We start from the raw sequence: 20,266 nt of genomic DNA, 5'->3' as shown, positions 1-20,266 counted from the left end.
TCGTGAAGCTGTGTGCCTCAGAAAATCTGTTTCATTTTAGTTTAGGAGAAACACCCCACAAACATGATCACGGATCCTTCATTTATTTTGCGTGTCACATATTTCTGTTCGGTTTGAAAATGGTTGATAGGAAAAAGGGGGGTGCATTTTTTTTTCTGTCACATATAATTATATCCTTAAAATGAATGAAGCCAATTAATTCTTCAGATATGTTATTTCTTCAGACGTTAATAATATTTGTATTTCACTTACAATAAGTCATAATCATCTGCGGAATATACAGCGATTTGACCTTTGTTTTTACTATATCGAAGGCATCAGTATGCGCATTTATCATCGAAGCATAATTACCAACACATTTATATTGAAATTGCGAAGCCATTTATTTTTTAATAAGCACTTTATTTACGTCTAATGCAAGCATATTAAATAATTAACATCTGGATGTGTTCTTTTGTAATTATATTAAAATATTGACATACTAATTCTATAAATGAAAGCTCTTGTTGCCCTGAAAACATTGAATTATTCATTGGTTTAAAAGACACATTTGGCTGGTTGCTTCCGTAAGTTTATACAGCGACGTTTGTGCCAATTATATTTAATTTATTACCTTAATTGAATTTCTTCTCCAAAGATAGATTTTGGTGTGATCAGTTTACATTTTCCTTCAGAGTCAAGGCGCAACGTGAGATATCAAGCCTCCAGCATCAGCAGAATTCTCTCTCTCTCTCTTTCCCTCTCTCTCTCTCTCGCTCTCTCTTTCTTTCTCTCTCTTTCCTCATTCTCCCTGTTTTAGAGGAGGAAGACGGAAGATGGATCAGTTATATTTGGTGTCTATTTCAAACATGGTGTCTGTGTAAGCAGATATGTGGGTGTATGTTGGTGGAAAGCCCATGAATTTTTTTTAGTTTTCACCAAAAATATGTAGACCTTTTATCAATAGTTTAAATGATATTATTAAGATAGTGCATAGGCCTGAAGGACAACATTGCACGTAAACACCAGTTTCATATTTTTACACCATTTGATACATTGCATGGGGAAATTCAATAGGCTACAAATATTATGGATGTGTACTTCTGCAACCTTATTTTAGAAAATTAAAATGTGTTAAATATCAGTGTATAGTAGATCGAAATTAATATTTGAACTAAGTTTTGAAAGTAAATAATGTCAATTAGCCTTCATCATGAATACTATAATCCTAATATTAATTGGTGATGATGGCCTATAGTAGTATAAGCCTACTCCATAGTAAAATATAGGCCTACTGAGATAGCCTATGTCATCCTAACAAAAGAACGCCCAGGAGTGTGTTTGTGTGTATATGTGTGTGGACGCGCGCACTTGAGTCCCTCTTTACACGTGCATTGAAATGGTCGATGACACGAACATATTGATTACTGAGAGTTGCAATCAACTATGATTTTCCTTTTTCGAAATTCACGCACGCACAGATCGAAATACTAAGCAATTTAAAGCATGCCGTGCTACGTGATTTCTAACGCCCAATATACCATCCCATGATTAGTTAGCTACAAGGCTAAGCTATAGGCTACTTTAACAGTATTACCGATGCTAAAAATACGAGCCGACCAAATACTACAGCAGCTACATGCGCCATAAACAGCAGTCCACCTCTCTGACCTCATAAAGTGGCAAAATGCCCTAATAGTGGTCTAGGGGCATTCGGCTTGTCTAACTATGTTTTTCCTCCTTAGACTTCACCGACCCGGAAGTTCTCTGATCTGAATGTACAGATGCTTTGGTTGGCCTGTAGGAGTGTATGTGCGCGCGCGTGTGTGTTTGTGTGTGTGTGTGTGTGTGAGTGACTGGGCTGAGGGCGCGCGCGCCTCGATTTTTTTTCCGTACGCAGCTCGCTCTCTCTAAATGCCATCGGCGCTTCGATCTCCATGTCACTCTTTCCTCACATCTGCAGCCGATCAGAAAAAAACGACCGCGAACCTCTATTCCACAGGTCAGTAAATATTTAGATTTCTATAAAGCAAGTCTGTCTGTCTGGCTGTCCTTCAGCGAAGAACACAAAGTATAGCTCTTAAAGGTACACGCTGGTCCCTTCCAGCCTGCCTCTGTGTGTTCTGTCCAGCCAGGCTTATGTCCAGAAATGAATTGATGAGCAAGTTTGATCCATGGCTTTAAAAACGATTTTTTAATTTAGCGTTTTTGAAGTGCATCTTTAGGAAAAAAGGCACACATGCTTTTTGTTTAGTGAATTGCAGAGACCGGTTAAACAGCTCCATTTTCTCAACATGTGTAGTAGAGCTTTTCTGCATGTCTGTCAAACAGAAATGTGGTTAAAAAGACACACATGCGACGCCATTGTTGCCTCTTATGTTTTTACTGTAGCCTATATGTGTTTGGCTGCGTTTGTGACTGGCATTAGGCTGGGGGATATTAGGTCTAAAGACATTTTCGAAAATAAATATATATATACAGTAAATAGGCTATAGGTGGTCTTCAATAATCGTTTTAATAAATCGTTCCTTTTTTCGTTTTTCACTGCGTCAACGTTTCCAAATTGCTTTGGAATGTATTGCAGTTAACGCATTAGATTCTGAGAGTATTTTACCTACCTCACGCCTCCCGAAATACAGAAGATGAAGGATTTTAATGATCTATTACCACCTGAGTTGGTGGCAGGCAGAATCCCTTAACCCATGAAATTGATCTGATTACCTCGCCAATGGGTCATAAAAGAAAGGAGTTGGATTTGCTGAGGCTGCATTCCCCCTTTTTCCATCACGTCTGTGGTCGATATGGCTTGATTTGGAGAGGAGCTGTTACATGGAATGAATAGGATACGAAATTAAGGGCATCACAGTCGCGCTATCATGGGCAGAGCTCGAGCGGTTATTTACATGCAGAGAACAGAACGGGCTGGGAAATCGCGCGCGGTTCTATTGATTAATGCTGAATGCTTCCCCAACAGCTGTGTTTTGGAGATAGGGAGGCTGGCCACTCACATAATCACGAGGTGGGTTACCTTTTAAATAAGGATGCAATCTGCCTCCAATCTCCAAATCAGGCCACGACAGAGATGGGCAGCACATTGAGTGTGGCTTGAAATGTTGATATGTCGAAGTTCTTTGTTTGTGTGTTTATGAAGTTCTCAAATGATGTTAGCTACCTGGCGGACTATCAGCGTTGGGGATTTATTTAGACTAGTTTTATCTGTATGCTAATCAGCAAGAACACTGTGTTATGTAAAATGGGAGTAAATAAATGCACCAACTGTCAATGGAATTTTTGGTCAAATACGCCCTAAGAGCACTACATTTGATGTTGTTTAAAGCAGAGGAACCGAAAACAGTAGCATCCAAATGGAGGCGGTGTGGGCCTGGCGATGCCGCCGTTAAGAGAGAGGAGGTGAATAGCGATCACACGGATAAGCATCCCTCTCACTTAATTGACAGAGTACCTTAATCTCTTTTTCTTGTTATTGAAGCTAAAGCATTACCGAAAACATCATCTGTACTCGAGGTAAAATGTTCCAAAAGCTTTTCTCATTTGAATCATTCTAAGAAATATACCTCATTTTTCAAGTTTCATTCACACCGAGAATAATTTCACGCCCTCGTTTTGGTTCTAAGAATCTGAACTGGTTCACATAGTTAATTGAGTACAATAAGCGTTGTTCTTGAAAAGATCAGAGAATATTGTGGCATTAGTCATTTTATACATGTGGCCTATATTTATAGGCTATATTTCACATGCCCCAACTCGACTTTTCAAATTAAGGCATGCATGATATCGTTTTGAATTATTTGAAAATGCCTGTCTTCGGTGTAATTTTTTCTCTATTTCAGCGTATATCAAAATCCTTGTTATTATTATTATTAATAATAGTAATAAATAGTCCGAATGCGTTTCTCTCTCCATCGCTGTTTTTATTTTCCTCCGTGTTCATCAAGATAATAATAATGTATTCCAGTGGTGATTGGAGTGAGGTAGCTCCAGCGCGTAGAGAGAGAGCCGCGTGCTGCCCGCTGCCCGAGGCGGTTTCCTCTGGTTCACCCTGGATCCGCGCCTCGCGGCTCTTTGGACAGCTTTACCTGCTACATTAGAATGAAACTGTAAAACCGAAACCCATCAAAAGTCTCCTAAGCCAAATGCCGGAACTTTAATTAAATGGTATTTCTGGGCCTTCCCGGTTTTTCATCTGCCTCAAAACTGGGTTACAGCGCAAGAGCGTCAGGGAAGCTTGCCCCTGTTTTAATGATGATGCTTGGACACATATGATCAACCCCCAAAAATATTTTAAAAAGTAATAGATACAATTTATAGTAATTATTTGAATAGCCTATATGGTATTATCAATATGCATATTATTATTATTAGTAGTTAATATATTTGTCATAATTGCAGTTGGGAGGCAAAATGTGGACACTGTAAACAAAGAGACGCTATCTAAAAAGTTCATCTCACTCTGACAATGAAATAATCCTGTGGTGTCTTAAATTCTCACCCTCGGTGAAATCTTCTGATTTTAATCAGTGTTCCCTGACATAATCACTCACAAATTATCTCCCCAATCTTCTGCTGTGCTCGCCACCAGGCAACATTTATGAATCAGACGCAGTGTGGTAGACTAGACATCTGCTTTTTATTTTGTTTGTTTTGGTTATTTTATCACGCACAGACACGCGCGCACACACACACTCACACACACACACACACACACACACACACACACAGGGCCCCCCTTCTGTTGTGACAGTGGTAGGGATTACAAATGACAACTTTTAAAGGGTACCAGTTTTTATTCCACTCTCCTTCTCTCTTGACACTGAGGCTTGGGGAATCACGTCTTGAGAGAGGTTCCATGTCCCACTCTGTAAGCTTCCAGTCATCAAGACAAGAAACAAAAAAACATGATCAGGATTTTTACATGTACCGTCATGTGTTGCCTCGGAGCACCTATAACGCACAGCCTACTTGGTGGATAATGGAGCGCGATACTTTTAAAGAGGATAATTACACGAGTCCGTTGACAGCTCGACAATGGCGGTGAGATTGTTCGATGTGAGGCGGTACAGCAGTTTCCATCCAGGTTCAGTCTCAGGTTCGCCTGAGTGAGACATGCTCTCTGGGTATCCTGGAGAGGGATAAAAGCGTGCTTTGCCAAATCAGCAATATTTCTGGTTCTCACACATTAACCCCGTACACCCGACTGAGAACGGCCTTGGTAAAATGCACAAGCTACAAAAGACTAAAAGGCCATCTACGAATATCACATATGTAGTTACCCTATTCTGTAAAATAGGCCTACCTCATTGCATATGATGGATGTGGCAGTTATTGTTGTGGCCATGCTCTGAATATCAAGTGCTCCCATGGAGACCCTGACAAAATGCATTTCATATATCAATTTCCTTCGTGTCAGTTTGCATTCGTGATAGTGCACTTTGGAAAAGTATATGGTATCGATTTTTATGCGAATGCAAGGCTATTAATATAATCTGCCTTTTCTCCCCTTGTAATGTTTGTGTGCATACAACTCACCATAGAATTTCTTCATGATTTTAACGTAATGAATGCCCAGCATACCTGGTTATAGAATTGTGCCATTAAATAATTATCATTTTACTCACTGGAAAAGGGCGCGCGCATTTCCTCTCCAGAACAGCCTGCGCGCTCTGCTCTGCTCGCAGAGAGGGTTAGTTTCCTGGAGGTGACGTCACGTCCAGTGGCGTCGTAGAGGCTGCCTGTGTCAGTGCTTTGCGCAGCACCAAAAAGAACATCCCCCTATTCTACAGTGACATGCTACCAATCGGAGAGTATGGGGTAGCCAAACTGGGAATTAGATACAAAATACCTCCCCACGGGGAAGCCCCCCCCCACCTATTACTGTGCAATCAAGTGGAACAAGGCGAGAGTACACTGCAGCATTCATACCTGACACTGGCATATGGAATAATTAGATGATCTGGCCTATGGTGTCAATATGAATATATTTAATTGGTCAATTTAAGATCATACACTATAGAACGCATGAATGACTTGGTATTGTAAAAAAAAAATGACTGCATCAAATTACATTTAATGCAGTCTTTTTGAATGAATAATGACATGTCAGGGCATTTGCTGCTTGTCTATCTGTGTGTTGGGTGAGAGACTAGCAGTCTAATTCTCTGGAAGAATTCTCTCTCTCTCGCGCTCTCTCTCAGTCTGTTAAAGTCAGCTGAGGAGCCAGGCAGTAATGCAGTGGAGTGTTTTCAGACTGCAGTTCAGCCACTCTGGCGTCCTCGCCTGCCCCTGCTCTGTGAAGCGAGGAAATCAGTCCAAATTGGGGAGTTAAGTCGTAGCCTGCCATTATAATAACGCGCCTGTCACCGCGAGAGGACGCACTGTCACAATTTTAAGAAAATGGGCGTCCAACAACCTGCCAGGTTGCCACTGGTCCCTCGTTATTGAGCAACAGGCTTCACGTCTCTTTCTATTTATATCTTTTTTTCATGACAAGCCCGGAAATATTATTGTGGCCAGCAGGATTCATTGATACAGATACTGCATTAAAAAGCAGTCTACTTTAGAACAGAAAATAATATAATATAATTAAATATCTGTGTTGTTTTTCATGTTGTCTTCATGAGATGTGCATTTAAGATGTTCATATTTACATATTTAGTCTATATGTCCATATTTTCTTATAAAAAATCACTTTATTATGGGTTATAATTGAGTTATAATGAACAATACATTGTGTATAATGGGCATGAATGCGTTTGTGTACCGGTATTTGCTTTCTAAAAATAATAATCTGAACATGTAAATAAATGTATTAACTATTGGTGAGACTTTTGCAGGGTCTGTGAAAGAGAAATCCGTTCTTGGTCATCTCTCCTGGCCCACTATATTCAATTAGGGCGAGCAGGGCAGGCCCCTCCCCCACTGATGACACTGACAGACCCTCCTTAAGTTGCGTCGCGCCACAGCTGTCTGCAAGCATTGAGCTGCCTGGCGCCATCCTGAAAGAATGCCTTCACTGTAAAAAAAAAACAGAGAAAGAGCGAGAGAGAGAGAGAGAGAGAGAGAGAGAGACGTATACACACACACACGGGGACGGAGAGAGTTCAGAGAGAGATAGAGAGAGTGGGTGAGAGAGCTAGAGAGAGAGCGAGAGAGAGAGAGAGAGAGAGAGAGAGAGAGAGAGAGTGAGGGAAGCGAAGTAAGTGGCGAGGGTTGCCGCTGCGCACAAACAGAGATTTGATCTGTGAGTTCGGTGCTAGTCAGTTTGCACTAAGCCACCTACTGCAAACAAGGCTGCGTCTAAACATATACCTCTACAACTTGTTGAATCGGCTTAATAATATAGAAACTTTGTCAGGGAAAAGTTGAGGAACTTTTGAGTGGGACTGGATACGACCTTGGACTTATTCATGACAACATTCAAGTGAAACATTATTTTTTGAATGTATGTTTTGAACAATTTTGTTTTATTTATTATACAGGCATATTCACGTTAATGTGAATCCCTGCCAAATAATCGCATTTGAATAGACTGAAAATAACATCTACATAGGGGGAACAACATCTTTTTTAAATACATTTTTATTTTTCATCTCCAGGTGAACGAAGGTAACGAAGAAAACTGTGGATTAAACAAAGCAGGAATTCGGACAGATTTTTTTCTTACTTGATTTGAATCGGTTCACTCCGGTGTATATGAACGTTTGCTAAAAAGCTATGGAAGTATCCGCGGACCAACCCCGATGGATGAGCCATCACCACCCATCGGTGCTAAACGAACAGCATCCCGGCTCGCACCACCCGGGCCTCGGCCACTCGTACATGGACCCCTCGCAGTATCCCCTCGCCGACGATGTGGATGTACTGTTTAATATCGACTCACAGGGCAACCACGTATCTCCATACTACGGGAACTCAGTCCGAGCCGTCCAGAGGTACCCACCTCCTCCACACAGTAAGTACTGCCTCATTACCTGTCGTTTTTAAGCTGCTATTGAATTGTTTATATTTGGCATGGTCATATTTAACTCAGATAGAGCTAACATAAGAACAATTCGTCTTCAGACGGCTGTCCATTTTAAAATGTCTGAACCGAAGTATTTGTCTAATAGGTTTTAGCCTCAGCGGATCAGGATCATTTAAAAATGCGAGAGCCATATGACACCATGCATATGTTATGTTATGTGTGGCGTACCTCTCTGGTGGTTTACCTTTGGTTTCATATCTTTCCAGTTGTGAGTATAGGTATTTGTTTTAACAGTGAGTAAGACCACTCTGTTTCATTATTCTAATTCCATGTTCAGTGCGATTTTTAGCACAGTAAAATCAGTTGGAAGAAGGGAAGGTTGTCCGACACTATCAGTCGAGCAATTTGAAATCAATGACATGTTTAAATCAAATAAATTAACGTGAATTACAAATGCACAGCATGTTACTATTGTCAAATATGACATGTATGTTTGTATCGTGGTTAAATTCAAATATGTTACCAAACGGATGAATGTGTCGACCTACGGACAGAGAGAATTTGGAAAGGCCCCATGAGATATATTTTGTCATTTCAGACTATCATACTTCACCACACAACCGTGTCCATTTTATGTCAGGTAAACTATGAGTTATCATTTAATTATAGATATTCTTGGAGAGAAAATAACTGCGGGAGAGAATTTGGTTTAATTTATTGACATGACTTCCTGAACGGAATAGTGAATCATGACCCGGTTTCTGTAGCGATGCTTCTTCCGATGCTAAAACACCACTGTTCAAACCCTCTGCATTGAGACTGGCGTGCTACTCACACTGCTGCTCTGACACAGTCATCCAGGCCCTGGGTTTCGGCTAGACCCCCAAAAATGAAGTAGGCTGGAGTCAGGAGGGACAATTTGGGTCAGAGCATGTGTTGTTAGTTGTGTAGGCCTGGTGTGCAGTTTTACCTTGTGTCCATTAAGAGAAATCGTGGGTGATGTTTTACTAAAATTGTATTTGTTTTCCATAATCGATTTATAGGCTTTCTTAATGAAAATAATCAAAAGTCTAAGTCTTTGTGGTTGCCGTTTCTCCACTGGTAAAGCACATCTGAATTCACTCGTATAAATATCAAACGAACAAGACCTTGTCATATTTATCACGTTTTGTTTCAATAGAAAGTGTGACCAAACTTTGTTAATTGACAGTGACTGAGGTATACCTTTAATTTGAAACGAAGGGATATTATTTGTGTAATTTTCATAGGCCTAGGCCTACATGGCGAGGTCAAACTTAAACCAGCATACATGTGAGATATTGTTGTTTAAAGTCAACAAAATGATCATAAGGGAAAGGGATCAAATCGTGAGAGTAGGCTAATTGAATGTAGACCTATTGTAATTTTCTTCACCGAGAACAATACTGACACCGTTCTATCATCCTATTTTCTATTACAGGTAGTCAAGTGTGTCGCCCCTCTCTACTGCACGGCTCTCTGCCGTGGCTGGACGGAAGCAAAGCGATGCAGCACCACAGCACTTCCCCGTGGAACCTGAGTCCTTTCCAGAAGAGCTCACTGCACCACGGTTCCCCGGCAGGTCTCTCTGTCTACCCCACGGCGTCCTCCTCCTCCCTGTCCGGGGGCCACTCCAGCCCGCACCTCTTCACCTTTCCCCCCACTCCTCCGAAAGACGTGTCCCCGGACCCAGGCATCTCCACTCCGGGCTCAAGCAGCAACAGTCGCCAACAGGAGGAGAAAGAGTGCATAAAGTACCAGGTGTCCCTGGCCGAGAGCATGAAACTGGAGTCTCACAGCCGGAGCATGGCATCAATCGGAGCGCAATCCTCCGCCCACCATCATCACCCCATCGCCACATACCCATCCTATGTCCCCGAATACGGCCCAGGCCTCTTCCCACCAAGTAGCCTGATAGGTGGGTCATCTTCTAGTTATGGTTCCAAAACAAGACCAAAAACAAGGTCATGTTCAGGTAGGCGTGCATTTTATTATATTACCATTTGATTTCACCTTAGAATTGATGACATTGATGATATCCAGGTGTAATCCCAATGTACCCGTTTCAGAATCAGGACCTTTTTTCGTTCTCCACACAAAAAAAGAACTGTAGCTTTGAGTGACAGCCGAGGCCTTTCTCCAGCCCTTGCAGAACCCATAGAAAGACCAATGTGTCTCAATGGGACTCATGCACAAGATTCGTTTGAGGGGAAATACAATAGCAGTGCCAAGGAAAGCAGGTGGCGGTCATAATAATACAAATGAATAATAATAGCAATAACAACAACAATAATAATAACAATAATAATACATTCTAAATATTAATAAAATAATATTGCATGGATAATCCGGGTTTCTATCTCTACATCAATTTGACTGAGTAACAATTTTAATTGGGGACGTTATAGCGTTTCTATATGTTATTAGGCTACACAAACATGCTTAATCGCATTCAATCAGCACCATGATTTGTTAAAACACATTGCTTAGAATAGAAAGCGAATTAAATCATTCAAAGCGCATTTGCCCACATAAGATTGAACGATTTTCCACTTTCCAAAGCAAAGGAATTTAGTCCAGTGAATGATTAAACAGCTTTAGTGCCCTTAAATCAGATGAGTTCAGAATAGTTTTAAGCTGTGTATAGACCAGATCCGTTTTCAGTTGTTCTATGTTTCACAGAGGGAACGAGAGAGAGGCTAAATCTGTGACCGCGGCCTCCGTGCCGGCATGGCTCTCGCGCCCGTTTAGATAATCCCATTACTGTCAGACTGGTGCACGCGACAGTTGCATTGTTTACGGAGAGCCAGTAATAACTTTGATAGAGCCCGGATGCGGGGCTGCATTGAGAGGGGGTAATCACGAATGAACACTCTCCGTGGCAGAGGGGCACGACTGGCGAAGCGGAATTTTATCCAAGCAAGTGGGGGTAATTTAAAAAAAAAGGTTTTTCAGGCACCGCTCGAAACCAGTTAACTGTAATGAGATTAATATCAGTGCCACATAGCATTAGGAGACATATAGAAAACAGTGGATTAGTCGATGCATATCATCAGGCTTACTCAATGCTGAATAATATTCGCTTATTACAAACAAAAAAATAAATCATTTTAATTTGAGGATAAAGTATGTGTGTGCTGTAATGTGCGTAAAGATACATCCCCTAAAATGAATCTTAAATAGGTTATCTATTAATGAGGTCATATAATGGAATGTGTCTACATTGCAAACCTGCAGTCGAAAAGAAGTCGTGGAGAAAGGTCGACTCTGTGGACTTCTAAACATAAACCCCGGAACACGCCTTGCGCAATACACAATCCTGTAGTAGCCTATTTCTCAGAGCCCTATTGTGGAGTGGATACATTTGTTTAGCTGTGTTAGCCAGTCTCCTCTCTCTAAAACCACTATTGATTTACAACGTCCTCCGTGTCTGCTGAGGTCTCTGGAATGTCTATCACATCTAACAAGGCAGAACCAGAAGTGACGCGTATCAGTCTCTGAAGAAGTGGAGCGGTTTTTGCAGTCATAAGGGGAAGTGCGGGTGAGCATAAAGGCACGGCACGACGCAAGGCCTCCTCTCTATACGCGTCTATGCTTTCAAATAATCCTGCCGCGCAGCTCGGTTGTTTTATTTTCAGTGGTGAGGCCACATAGGCCTGGGGATCTGGAGACCCCCTTAATGAACCTGTTAACGCGCCTCTCACCTGTCGGTGTCACTAGAGAAGTGCCAGTCAAACCCAAATGCTGGTTTGGAAAGAGAGTGGTCATTCCAATCAAATAAACAGACCTAAATATGAATGAATTCGCCTATTCTACAATAACATATTATTATTATTATTACTTTACACCACTGTGAAATGAGAGGTTGTGTGTGTGGGAGAAAGAAGAGGGTACATTTTAATCCCAAAAACATGATTGAGTCCATAGATTATGCACGCCCTTTTCTAAAGATAGGCTATCAGTTTGAATTAATATATTATGCATTTGATGAAATGATGTGTGACCACATTGGGACAGTAATCGACCATAACAGACCTGTTTTATTCAATGATAGTCAGATGTCTGTATGATGTCAGACATATTGTATGAGGTAACCTTAGAAACACTATGAATGTGAATAGGCCTACTAACTCCAGGGTCAAATGTTGCTATCAGTTGTATCCTAATAGAGGCTGGGCTTTTTTCCACTTGGAATATTCAATGCATTGTTAAAGGCTCACTGTATTATTATTATTATTATTATTATTATTGTTATTATTAATAGTAGTAGTAGTAGCAGTTCTATTACTATAAGTAGTAGTAGCAGTTGTATTATTATTATTATTATTATTAGTAGAAGTAGTAGTAGTAGCAGTAGTAGTAGTAGTAGTAGTAGTAGTAGCAGTAGTAGTAGTAGTAGTAGTAGTAGTAGGAGTAGCAGTTGTATTATTATTATTATTAGTAGTAGCAGTTGTATTAGTATTAGTATTATTAGTAGAAGTAGTAGTAGTAGTAGCAGTACTAGTAGTATAGTAGCAGTAGTAGTAGTAGTAGTAGAGAGTAGTAGTAGTAGTAATAGTAGTAGTAGTAGTAGTAGCAGCAGCAGTAGTAGTAGTAGCAGTTGTGTTATTATTATTATTATTAGTAGTAGTAGCAGTAGTAGTATTAGTAGTAGTATGCCTAGTAGTATAATTTATATTATTTGTATTATTATTACTATGTAATATGAATGTTATGCTACTATTAGAATTAATTATTTTGTGTGATGACATTTTCTACGATGTTTATTACAACCTTTCTCCCTCTTGACCTGAGGGATCAAGTGTTCCAGATGTGAGATGCTATGTTTAGTTTTAAAGGGGCGAACTGATCTCGGCGCTCTCTCCGTGTTGTGTATCGTTTCTGCTTTCAGAAGGTAGAGAGTGCGTTAACTGTGGAGCTACGTCGACCCCGCTCTGGAGGCGGGATGGCACTGGCCACTATTTGTGTAACGCCTGCGGACTCTATCACAAGATGAACGGGCAGAATCGGCCCCTCATCAAACCCAAGCGACGACTGGTATGTCCCTGCCACTTTGTATTGATGACACTTCCGTCTTTCTCTCTTTCTCTACCCAGGAAGAAGTGTTAGCTGCAGGAAATTGACTCGCCAAGTGCAGGTCTCGAATTCTTTTAGATATACAGTAATAGCAAACTGCAGATTTATTATTACTATTGTTATGCATTTTTTTAAATGATTTGCTTCATCAATTATTATTTTTCCCGCTTCAATTGCCCTACTGTTTGATATTTCTTAGAGGAAAAAAAAATAGGAGAAAATATATTCCTCTTATTCTGCATTGAGGCAAATCGAAAGATATTCCATCCAAATCCTCACTGCCCGCATAGGAATAATATCTGCAGTTGACATACTGTAAATGGCATACTTAGAATTGGACGTTTATATGGTTTAGATGAGAGATGTAGGCTACCATGCACCCTGCAGTATTTGGAGAGGAACACCCTAAACTTTTTAACACCAGAAAGCTCAGTACTATAGAGCAGTTTCCCTACCTCCCTGCATGGTTAGATAAAGGGGAACACTTTCTAGGCAGGGGACGCCTCGCGTGGACTGCTCTTTTAGCAGCCAGCCAGCTTCTGCTCAAGCCTATATCACCCCTTCTCTCTCTAATGTGAAAACCCGACTTCCCAGGAAAAAGCTGCCGGATATCTGAGCAGCGCAGATAAGTCGCTTTTAACAACATAGCCCGCTTCCGCAGTCTAAACATGAAGGGGACCGGGGACCGAATCAGCGCAAGGAGCGGCCCAGGGCACGCAGGAGTCACGACTCTAGATTGTTCTTCTCAGAACTCAGGGAATCTCTGCAGAATGTTCAAATACTGAGGGAAAATAGTAAGGAAAGGAAAAGAGAAAAGAGAGAGGGAAGTCTGAAGAAGAAGTCTGGCAGGAGATGGATACAGTGAGCTCCATTTTCCAGTACACAATAACTTTATTTTCGCGTTAATGGAACTCAAAATTGGTGTGCAAAGCAATGACATTATTTAAGTCACGCATGAACATGGGTTATTAGGCCACCAGATGTAGATAATTGGAAATCCCTCCGAAAGATAGTGTAGTGCCTTTTGTTTTGCCCATTCGGTGTTAACGGGTACTGTGTCCTATTCGGTCATCTCGTCTATCGATTGGTTTTATAGATTATAACATCAATGTCAGGCGGGTCAGCTAACTGGCGTCCGAGGCAGGCGTTTCAATCCATGGGAATGTAGAGTCCTCTCCACATGCAAGTCGAAACGTATCTTGCATGTAAATCAGCGCATTAGCTCGTCCCAATTTTAAAAAACTCTTTTCTGTAATTTGCTAATAGGCCTATATGGTATGTCAATGTGGACGGTATGGCGATATTCAAGCTTATATGGCGATATTCAAGCTTACCATCTTCATCCACAAGCATATCATTTTGTCAATTTTATTCATTAGCCATGTTATATTGTGAAACCCCCCTTGACAGCTCAACATGATTAGCTATGTAAAAACAACTGAATAATTATTGTTTTGATCTTGCTATGCACATATTGATTATTTAACATATCATTTCCCTCCCATGGGAGGCTGGAGATTTGTTTAAAAAAATACATCATTCGGTCCGCCATCATGCTCTCACCCTAAAACTAATTGTAGTTTATTTGTATAACCTGTTGAGTTCCATATTTAAACATAAGGACCCGACACTATCTTGCTGTTACTTAAGCACTTAGTCGCTTTAACGGGGAAACGTAATCAGATTTAATAGGTCCCATTTCATGCCACCGCTTTTATGTCGTCTGTAAATATTTACTCTTGAGAGGGCATGTGCGCATGATGCTATTTTTAGCCTCGAGTCAAAGCAGCGCTGTTTTGGGATTTTGTCTTTATTTTAAAACTATTTGCAGAAAGTTGGGTAGACAGAGCTTTGCAGAAAGCTATATGTTAGTAATGTATTATAAATGCAACATTTGGTTTGATAGCCTAGGAAAAGGCCTTATGACTGATATGCATGTTTTTTGTATCTCATTTTCGCCAGTCTGCAGCAAGACGCGCAGGAACATCATGTGCAAACTGTCAAACGAGCACGACAACACTGTGGCGAAGAAACGCCAACGGGGACCCCGTGTGTAACGCTTGCGGTCTATACTACAAACTGCACAATGTAAGCAAAACAACAGCCTTTACATTATAGTAAGATATCTACTAATTTATCTAAGCATGTGTCGTCTTTCATATCTTTTCTTTTCTTCCTCACTTTTGTTTATTTCTTTTAATTTATTCTCTCCTCCCTTCTTTTTTTTCTGTACATTCAAAGCTTATTTGCTACTTTTTTTTCTATAGTTCTTGAAATATTTATGCAGTCGTCCCTATTGAGAATTGTGGGGGCACAAGCGATAATAAATATAATTCATGTGATTTATTCGCAGCAAGTCACATGTACAAATCAAAATATATGAGAGAGCCGAATTAAGCCCCGTGCATACAGCTTGGTTTTTGAATATTAAATAAGAGCTTAATTAAAATTCGATTAATTTTCAGACCTATCTTATTTCAGGCCTTTTGGTTACATCAGCGCCAGGGACTTGGAGTCCCCCACTGACCACCAATCTGCCTGATTCGTTTTGGGGCGTGCTTGTTACTGTCTCACCACATAATTTCACTTCCTCAATCTGAGGACCCCCAGGACCAGTTATTTCTCTCTCTCCTTCCGCTCTCTCTCTCTCTCTCTCTCTCTCTCTCTCTCTCTCTCTCTCATACACACTGTACCAAGAATGAGAGCTGCTGCGTAATTTAACTAACAAAACATATTATTATTATTATATTTTACTTATAGACTATTCAACCTTCATCTGCGAGAGCTCGCCCCAGAGTTTGTCTGATAAGGTATCCCTTATCCTCGCGAAGGGGGACGTCTATAGCCCATCCCACTACACTTCCTTGCTTGTCACGCAAGTGCTCCCTGTTAAATATTTTCCCTATGTTGGTTTTGGCAGATTCTTTAAGACGGAAGAACATTTTTTTTCTCAGGTTATCAGGGAGAATAATAATATTTCCCAGTTACATATTATATATTTTGAACTGACCCGACCTCAGCTTAATTGCAAAATTAGTTTGTTTTGGTAAATTCAGAATTCTGTTGGGGCCTGCTCACTTTGTAACAAATTCCACATTTTACATGGAACATTATATGAAGCCTCTCTCCCCTCGTGCACAATGACTCCTAACCTGCACAGTGGCCACAGTGGCTGCACGTGACAGCAACCTAACGCTAACCTCAGAGACCTTGATAGCCTTCCCATTTTGATAAGGCTGTAGGCTACAGTAAATGTGTATGTGTAACCGATGTGAAATGGCTAGTTAGTTAGCGGTGGTGCGCGCTAATAGCGTTTCAATCGGTGACGTCACTCGCTCTGAGACTTGAAGTAGGGTTTCCCCTTGCGTCGCAAGGGCCGTGGCTTTTGTGGCGCGATGGGTAACGATGCTTTGTGGGGTGTCAGTTGTTGATGTGTGCAAGGGTCCCTGGTTCGAGCCCGGGTTGGGGCGAAGAGAGGGACGGAACCTACACTGTTACATTGATGCTGTTGACCCGGATCATTGGTTGCTGCGGAAAAGGAGGAGGTCAAAGGGGGGGTGAGTGTAACCGATGTGAAATGGCTAGTAAGTTAGCGGTGGTGCGCGCTAATAGCGTTTCAATCGGTGACGTCACTCGCTCTGAGACTTGAAGTAGGGTTTCCCCTTGCGTCGCAAGGGCCGTGGCTTTTGTGGCGCGATGGGTAACGATGCTTCGTGGGGTGTCAGTTGTTGATGTGTGCAAGGGTCCCTGGTTCGAGCCCGGGTTGGGGCGAAGAGAGGGACGGAACCTACACTGTTACATATGGACATATTTATTGGATGCTTGTGAAAAAAACAAGTTGCCAACAAAGATGTGACAGACAGTGTTGACACCCAAATCAGTTTTTTCTTCTCCTTGACAATGTGAAACAATGTTCCTGAACATTCACTGATGTGTGAGTCAGGGTGTTTGCAGTGCTGTCAACCCAAGACCATTACATAAGGTTTGTGGTTGTTTTCAGGTTACTATAGGTGTGGGGAGAGGATATGAGGTAATGTACTGAATGCTCTGTGGTGGTCACTGAGTAAAGCTCTGTTGTGTTTTGTTTGATGCAATGGGGCGGAGGCCCAAGGCCCAGGCTTCCTATGTGAGATGCATGGCATACAATAGAGTATCAAAGAGCACAGCCTGCCAGGTCAGCTTTAGTTGGGCGAACTGCATTTCAATGCCTAGCTAGCAGCTAGAAACACAGAGAAGCCCTTCGCTTTTACCCTACGTCGTGTAGAGACAGTGAAACCACATCGCTCAGGGGCCGTAGCTCTTTGCCCTTTGCTAATCATCTGGGCCACTTCTGTGCTAAAATATAGTCAGCGAAAAATGGCAATAACGTCTCAGAGAAAGTGGCAGAAGTGAGGCGGTGAAATCCCTGTTCCCATTTCTCAGGGAAGCGGACCTACCGATCAGGGAGGCAGCCGGCCTCATCCACCTCTCCTTCATGATCCTGCCCTGAGCTGGAATTCCATCATCCGGCTTTCATTCCCAGCTAAAACCTGTGCAGGAATATGGCAGCTCGGGCCATTTTGGCCGGCAGATGCCCATGCAGATGGAGGGTTGAGGGTAGAGAGACGGACTTGGCCGGCACTGGTAGTCGTCATGGCCATGTGTCTCATTAGTCGGCCAGTTAGGACGGTGGTTGCCAGGCTCTCTTTCTCACTCTGTCTCACTTTCCCACTCTCTCTCATTCCATCTTTCCAACTCTCTCTCTGTCTTTCCCTCTGTCTCCCTCTCCCTGGCATGGCAGTAGTCTAAGATCCAGCCCAGCTTAAGGGAATCAGCGTTTAAATCCAGCCAAACGTGGACTCACCCTGACACACACACACACACACACACACACACACACACACACACACACACACACACACACACACACACACACACTACTCCCCCCCACCCCCTACCGCTAACAATGGGACAGACAGATTTATTCTATAATGGGACTCCATTACATGTCTCAGTGTCCCCCAAATCCTGAGCTCGAAACCTATTTGTGTCGCCCCTCTCCAATATTCTTTGTTTTGTTTTGTTTTTTGTTTGTTTGTCCAAATGCATTGACACAATTCGAATGCGCTTTACAAGATACGACTGATAAACAGAGCTCAATGCTTGGATTTTATTTAGTTTCTTTGTTTGTCAGCGTTTTTTCGCTTCATCAAAGTCCATCAAAAAGCATGAACACTGCTCTTTGATATCTTGGCTCAGTTCTACTCTGACTCATATTCCTATTTCTGCTCCTTCAACTTAAGTAACTCCTTGAAGTCACTTACCTATGAAATATGAATATTGAATAACTTGCTTGTTTTAACCCTGGTGCATTAACCCCATGTGTCCGTCCCTCAGATCAACCGACCTCTCACCATGAAGAAGGAGGGCATTCAGACCAGGAACAGGAAGATGTCCAGCAAGTCGAAGAAGAGCAAAAAGTCTCACGACAGCATGGACGACTTCTCCAAGAGCCTGATGGAGAAGAGCAGCTCGTTCAGCCCCGCCGCTCTGTCCCGCCACATGTCCTCCTTCCCCCCCTTCTCACACTCCGGCCACATGCTGTCCACCCCCACGCCCATGCACCCCTCCTCCTTCGCCCCTCACCCCCACTCCAGTATGGTCTCTGCCATGGGCTAGAAGACCCCAACGGTACCACCCACCTCCCAGAACCCCTCAATCAACAACTAACCCCCCCATCCTCTTACCCCCAGTTCTCTTCGCTTACCCGAATCCCAAGCTGAAAGACAACCAAACTGCTCCCTGCTACCCATAACCAACCGCTCTGCTCCATCACCAAGCCGCCTATGATCTGAGCTCAGTGTGAGGGAGACAGGCTCTATGGGTCCTTGCTTTTGTTCAGTTGTATCTTTTTTAATCTTTATCAAGTGTATCTACTGCGATCCTCAAAGCCTGGCAGACTGACTCACTGACTGTGGTTTTCCGACTCCTGGGAGAAAAGATCCTGAAGCTTCACCCACTCACTGACTGTCCTCCCAGCTGTTAACCCCCAATCCGGAATCCCATTTGTCTTCAAACATTTTTCATGGGAAAAAACAAAGATTATTAACAATCATTACAAAAGCTACAACTTTTGTGATGCCCCCACTCCCCTTCCCACCCTACTTCACACACCTGTATCACAGGACCCCCCCCCCCCACCCCCACCCCTGAGCCTTGAGAAGAAGAGAGGAGATTAACTTTGAATATATTTGTACAAATTGTATGAAATACAGTACATTTAATGAAGACTTTTTAATTAAGTAAAATGCCCCTGGGCAGCTAACGACAGAAGGGTACGAGTCAAGGCAAGAAGAGACACTGCCGCTGGAGAGTAGAGGAAGAGAGGACGCCTCTGCTTCCTGGAGAGAGGGACGAAAGGGAGGAGAGGAAAGAACCGATAAAAGGACAGGCCTTCACTTTCGCCTGCTGGAAAACATGTTTGATGCATTAAGCTTCTAGAGAGTCTATTGTTCTGACTGCAGGTGTCTCTTTTTTGGATGTGCTATAGGTCTCGGGCTGTTGGTTTGTGTTCACATGCTAGCACATACACTCACATTCACACATCATACTTTCACATACACACACAAACACACACTACCACATTGGATCACCTGAAAGACTTTCTTCCGGCCCACAGATTATATGCATTGTGAAAAAAGTTCCTGTATTTGTTATTTGTATGTATAATTCAGAGTACCAAAAATACGAAAGAAACAAAGATGTAGAATTATTTCTTTATGTTATGCAGACTGAATGGTTGTAAAAATTTAATAATAATCACTAGTGTAAAAAATGACTGCTTTTTTGTTTCGTAATTATTATTATTTTCTTTGAAAAGAATAAACTAGTTTAATCTCTGTTGACATGTTAGCCTGGGGTTGCGATACTTATTTCGTTCTCTGGTGCGGCGTCGTCGTGTGATGTTTGACACATCGTCACCCCACCCAGACCTGTCTGGCCATTTTTACCCAGCATTCACAGCAGCAACAGACAACTCTTGTGGTGAAGGACAAACAGGAAGTGCAGAAATAAACAGTGGCACTGTGACTGTAGGAGGGCTCACATGCCGTTTTATGGCTAGACAGGCAGGCTAATTCTCACAATCACTCTCACAATCACAACTGACCTGCACTTTAAATCTGGTCATAATGGAACTGAAAGCTTGGCAGAAATTCTCCTGTAGGTATCAGC

General features: G+C 42.1%; 1 protein-coding gene across 8 annotated transcripts; it reads left to right on the top strand.

Annotated features, from left to right (window-relative positions):
- The first annotated feature begins 1,883 nt into the window (after positions 1 to 1,883).
- LOC115189517 (transcription factor GATA-3) lies at positions 1,884 to 19,945 on the top strand. 8 transcript variants are annotated; one of them, XM_029748129.1, is made up of 6 exons: positions 1,884 to 1,981; positions 7,593 to 7,948; positions 9,420 to 9,953; positions 12,870 to 13,015; positions 15,017 to 15,142; positions 18,431 to 19,945. In XM_029748129.1, the coding sequence occupies exons 2-6, from the start codon at positions 7,711 to 7,713 to the stop codon at positions 18,710 to 18,712; spliced, it is 1,326 nt and encodes a 441-aa protein (XP_029603989.1). In that variant the 5' UTR covers positions 1,884 to 1,981; positions 7,593 to 7,710; the 3' UTR covers positions 18,713 to 19,945. The 8 variants fall into 8 exon arrangements, with proteins under 8 accessions (XP_029603989.1, XP_029603997.1, XP_029603996.1 ...); XM_029748130.1 differs by lacking the exon at positions 1,884 to 1,981 and adding an exon at positions 7,137 to 7,438; XM_029748137.1 differs by lacking the exon at positions 1,884 to 1,981 and having other exon boundaries at positions 7,132 to 7,948; positions 15,017 to 15,171.
- Positions 19,946 to 20,266: the final 321 nt, after the last annotated feature.

The sequence above is a fragment of the Salmo trutta genome, unplaced genomic scaffold (genome assembly GCF_901001165.1).
Source record: "Salmo trutta unplaced genomic scaffold, fSalTru1.1, whole genome shotgun sequence".
Lineage (NCBI taxonomy): Eukaryota > Metazoa > Chordata > Actinopteri > Salmoniformes > Salmonidae > Salmo > Salmo trutta.
This window is presented reverse-complemented; position numbering and strand designations above follow the sequence as displayed.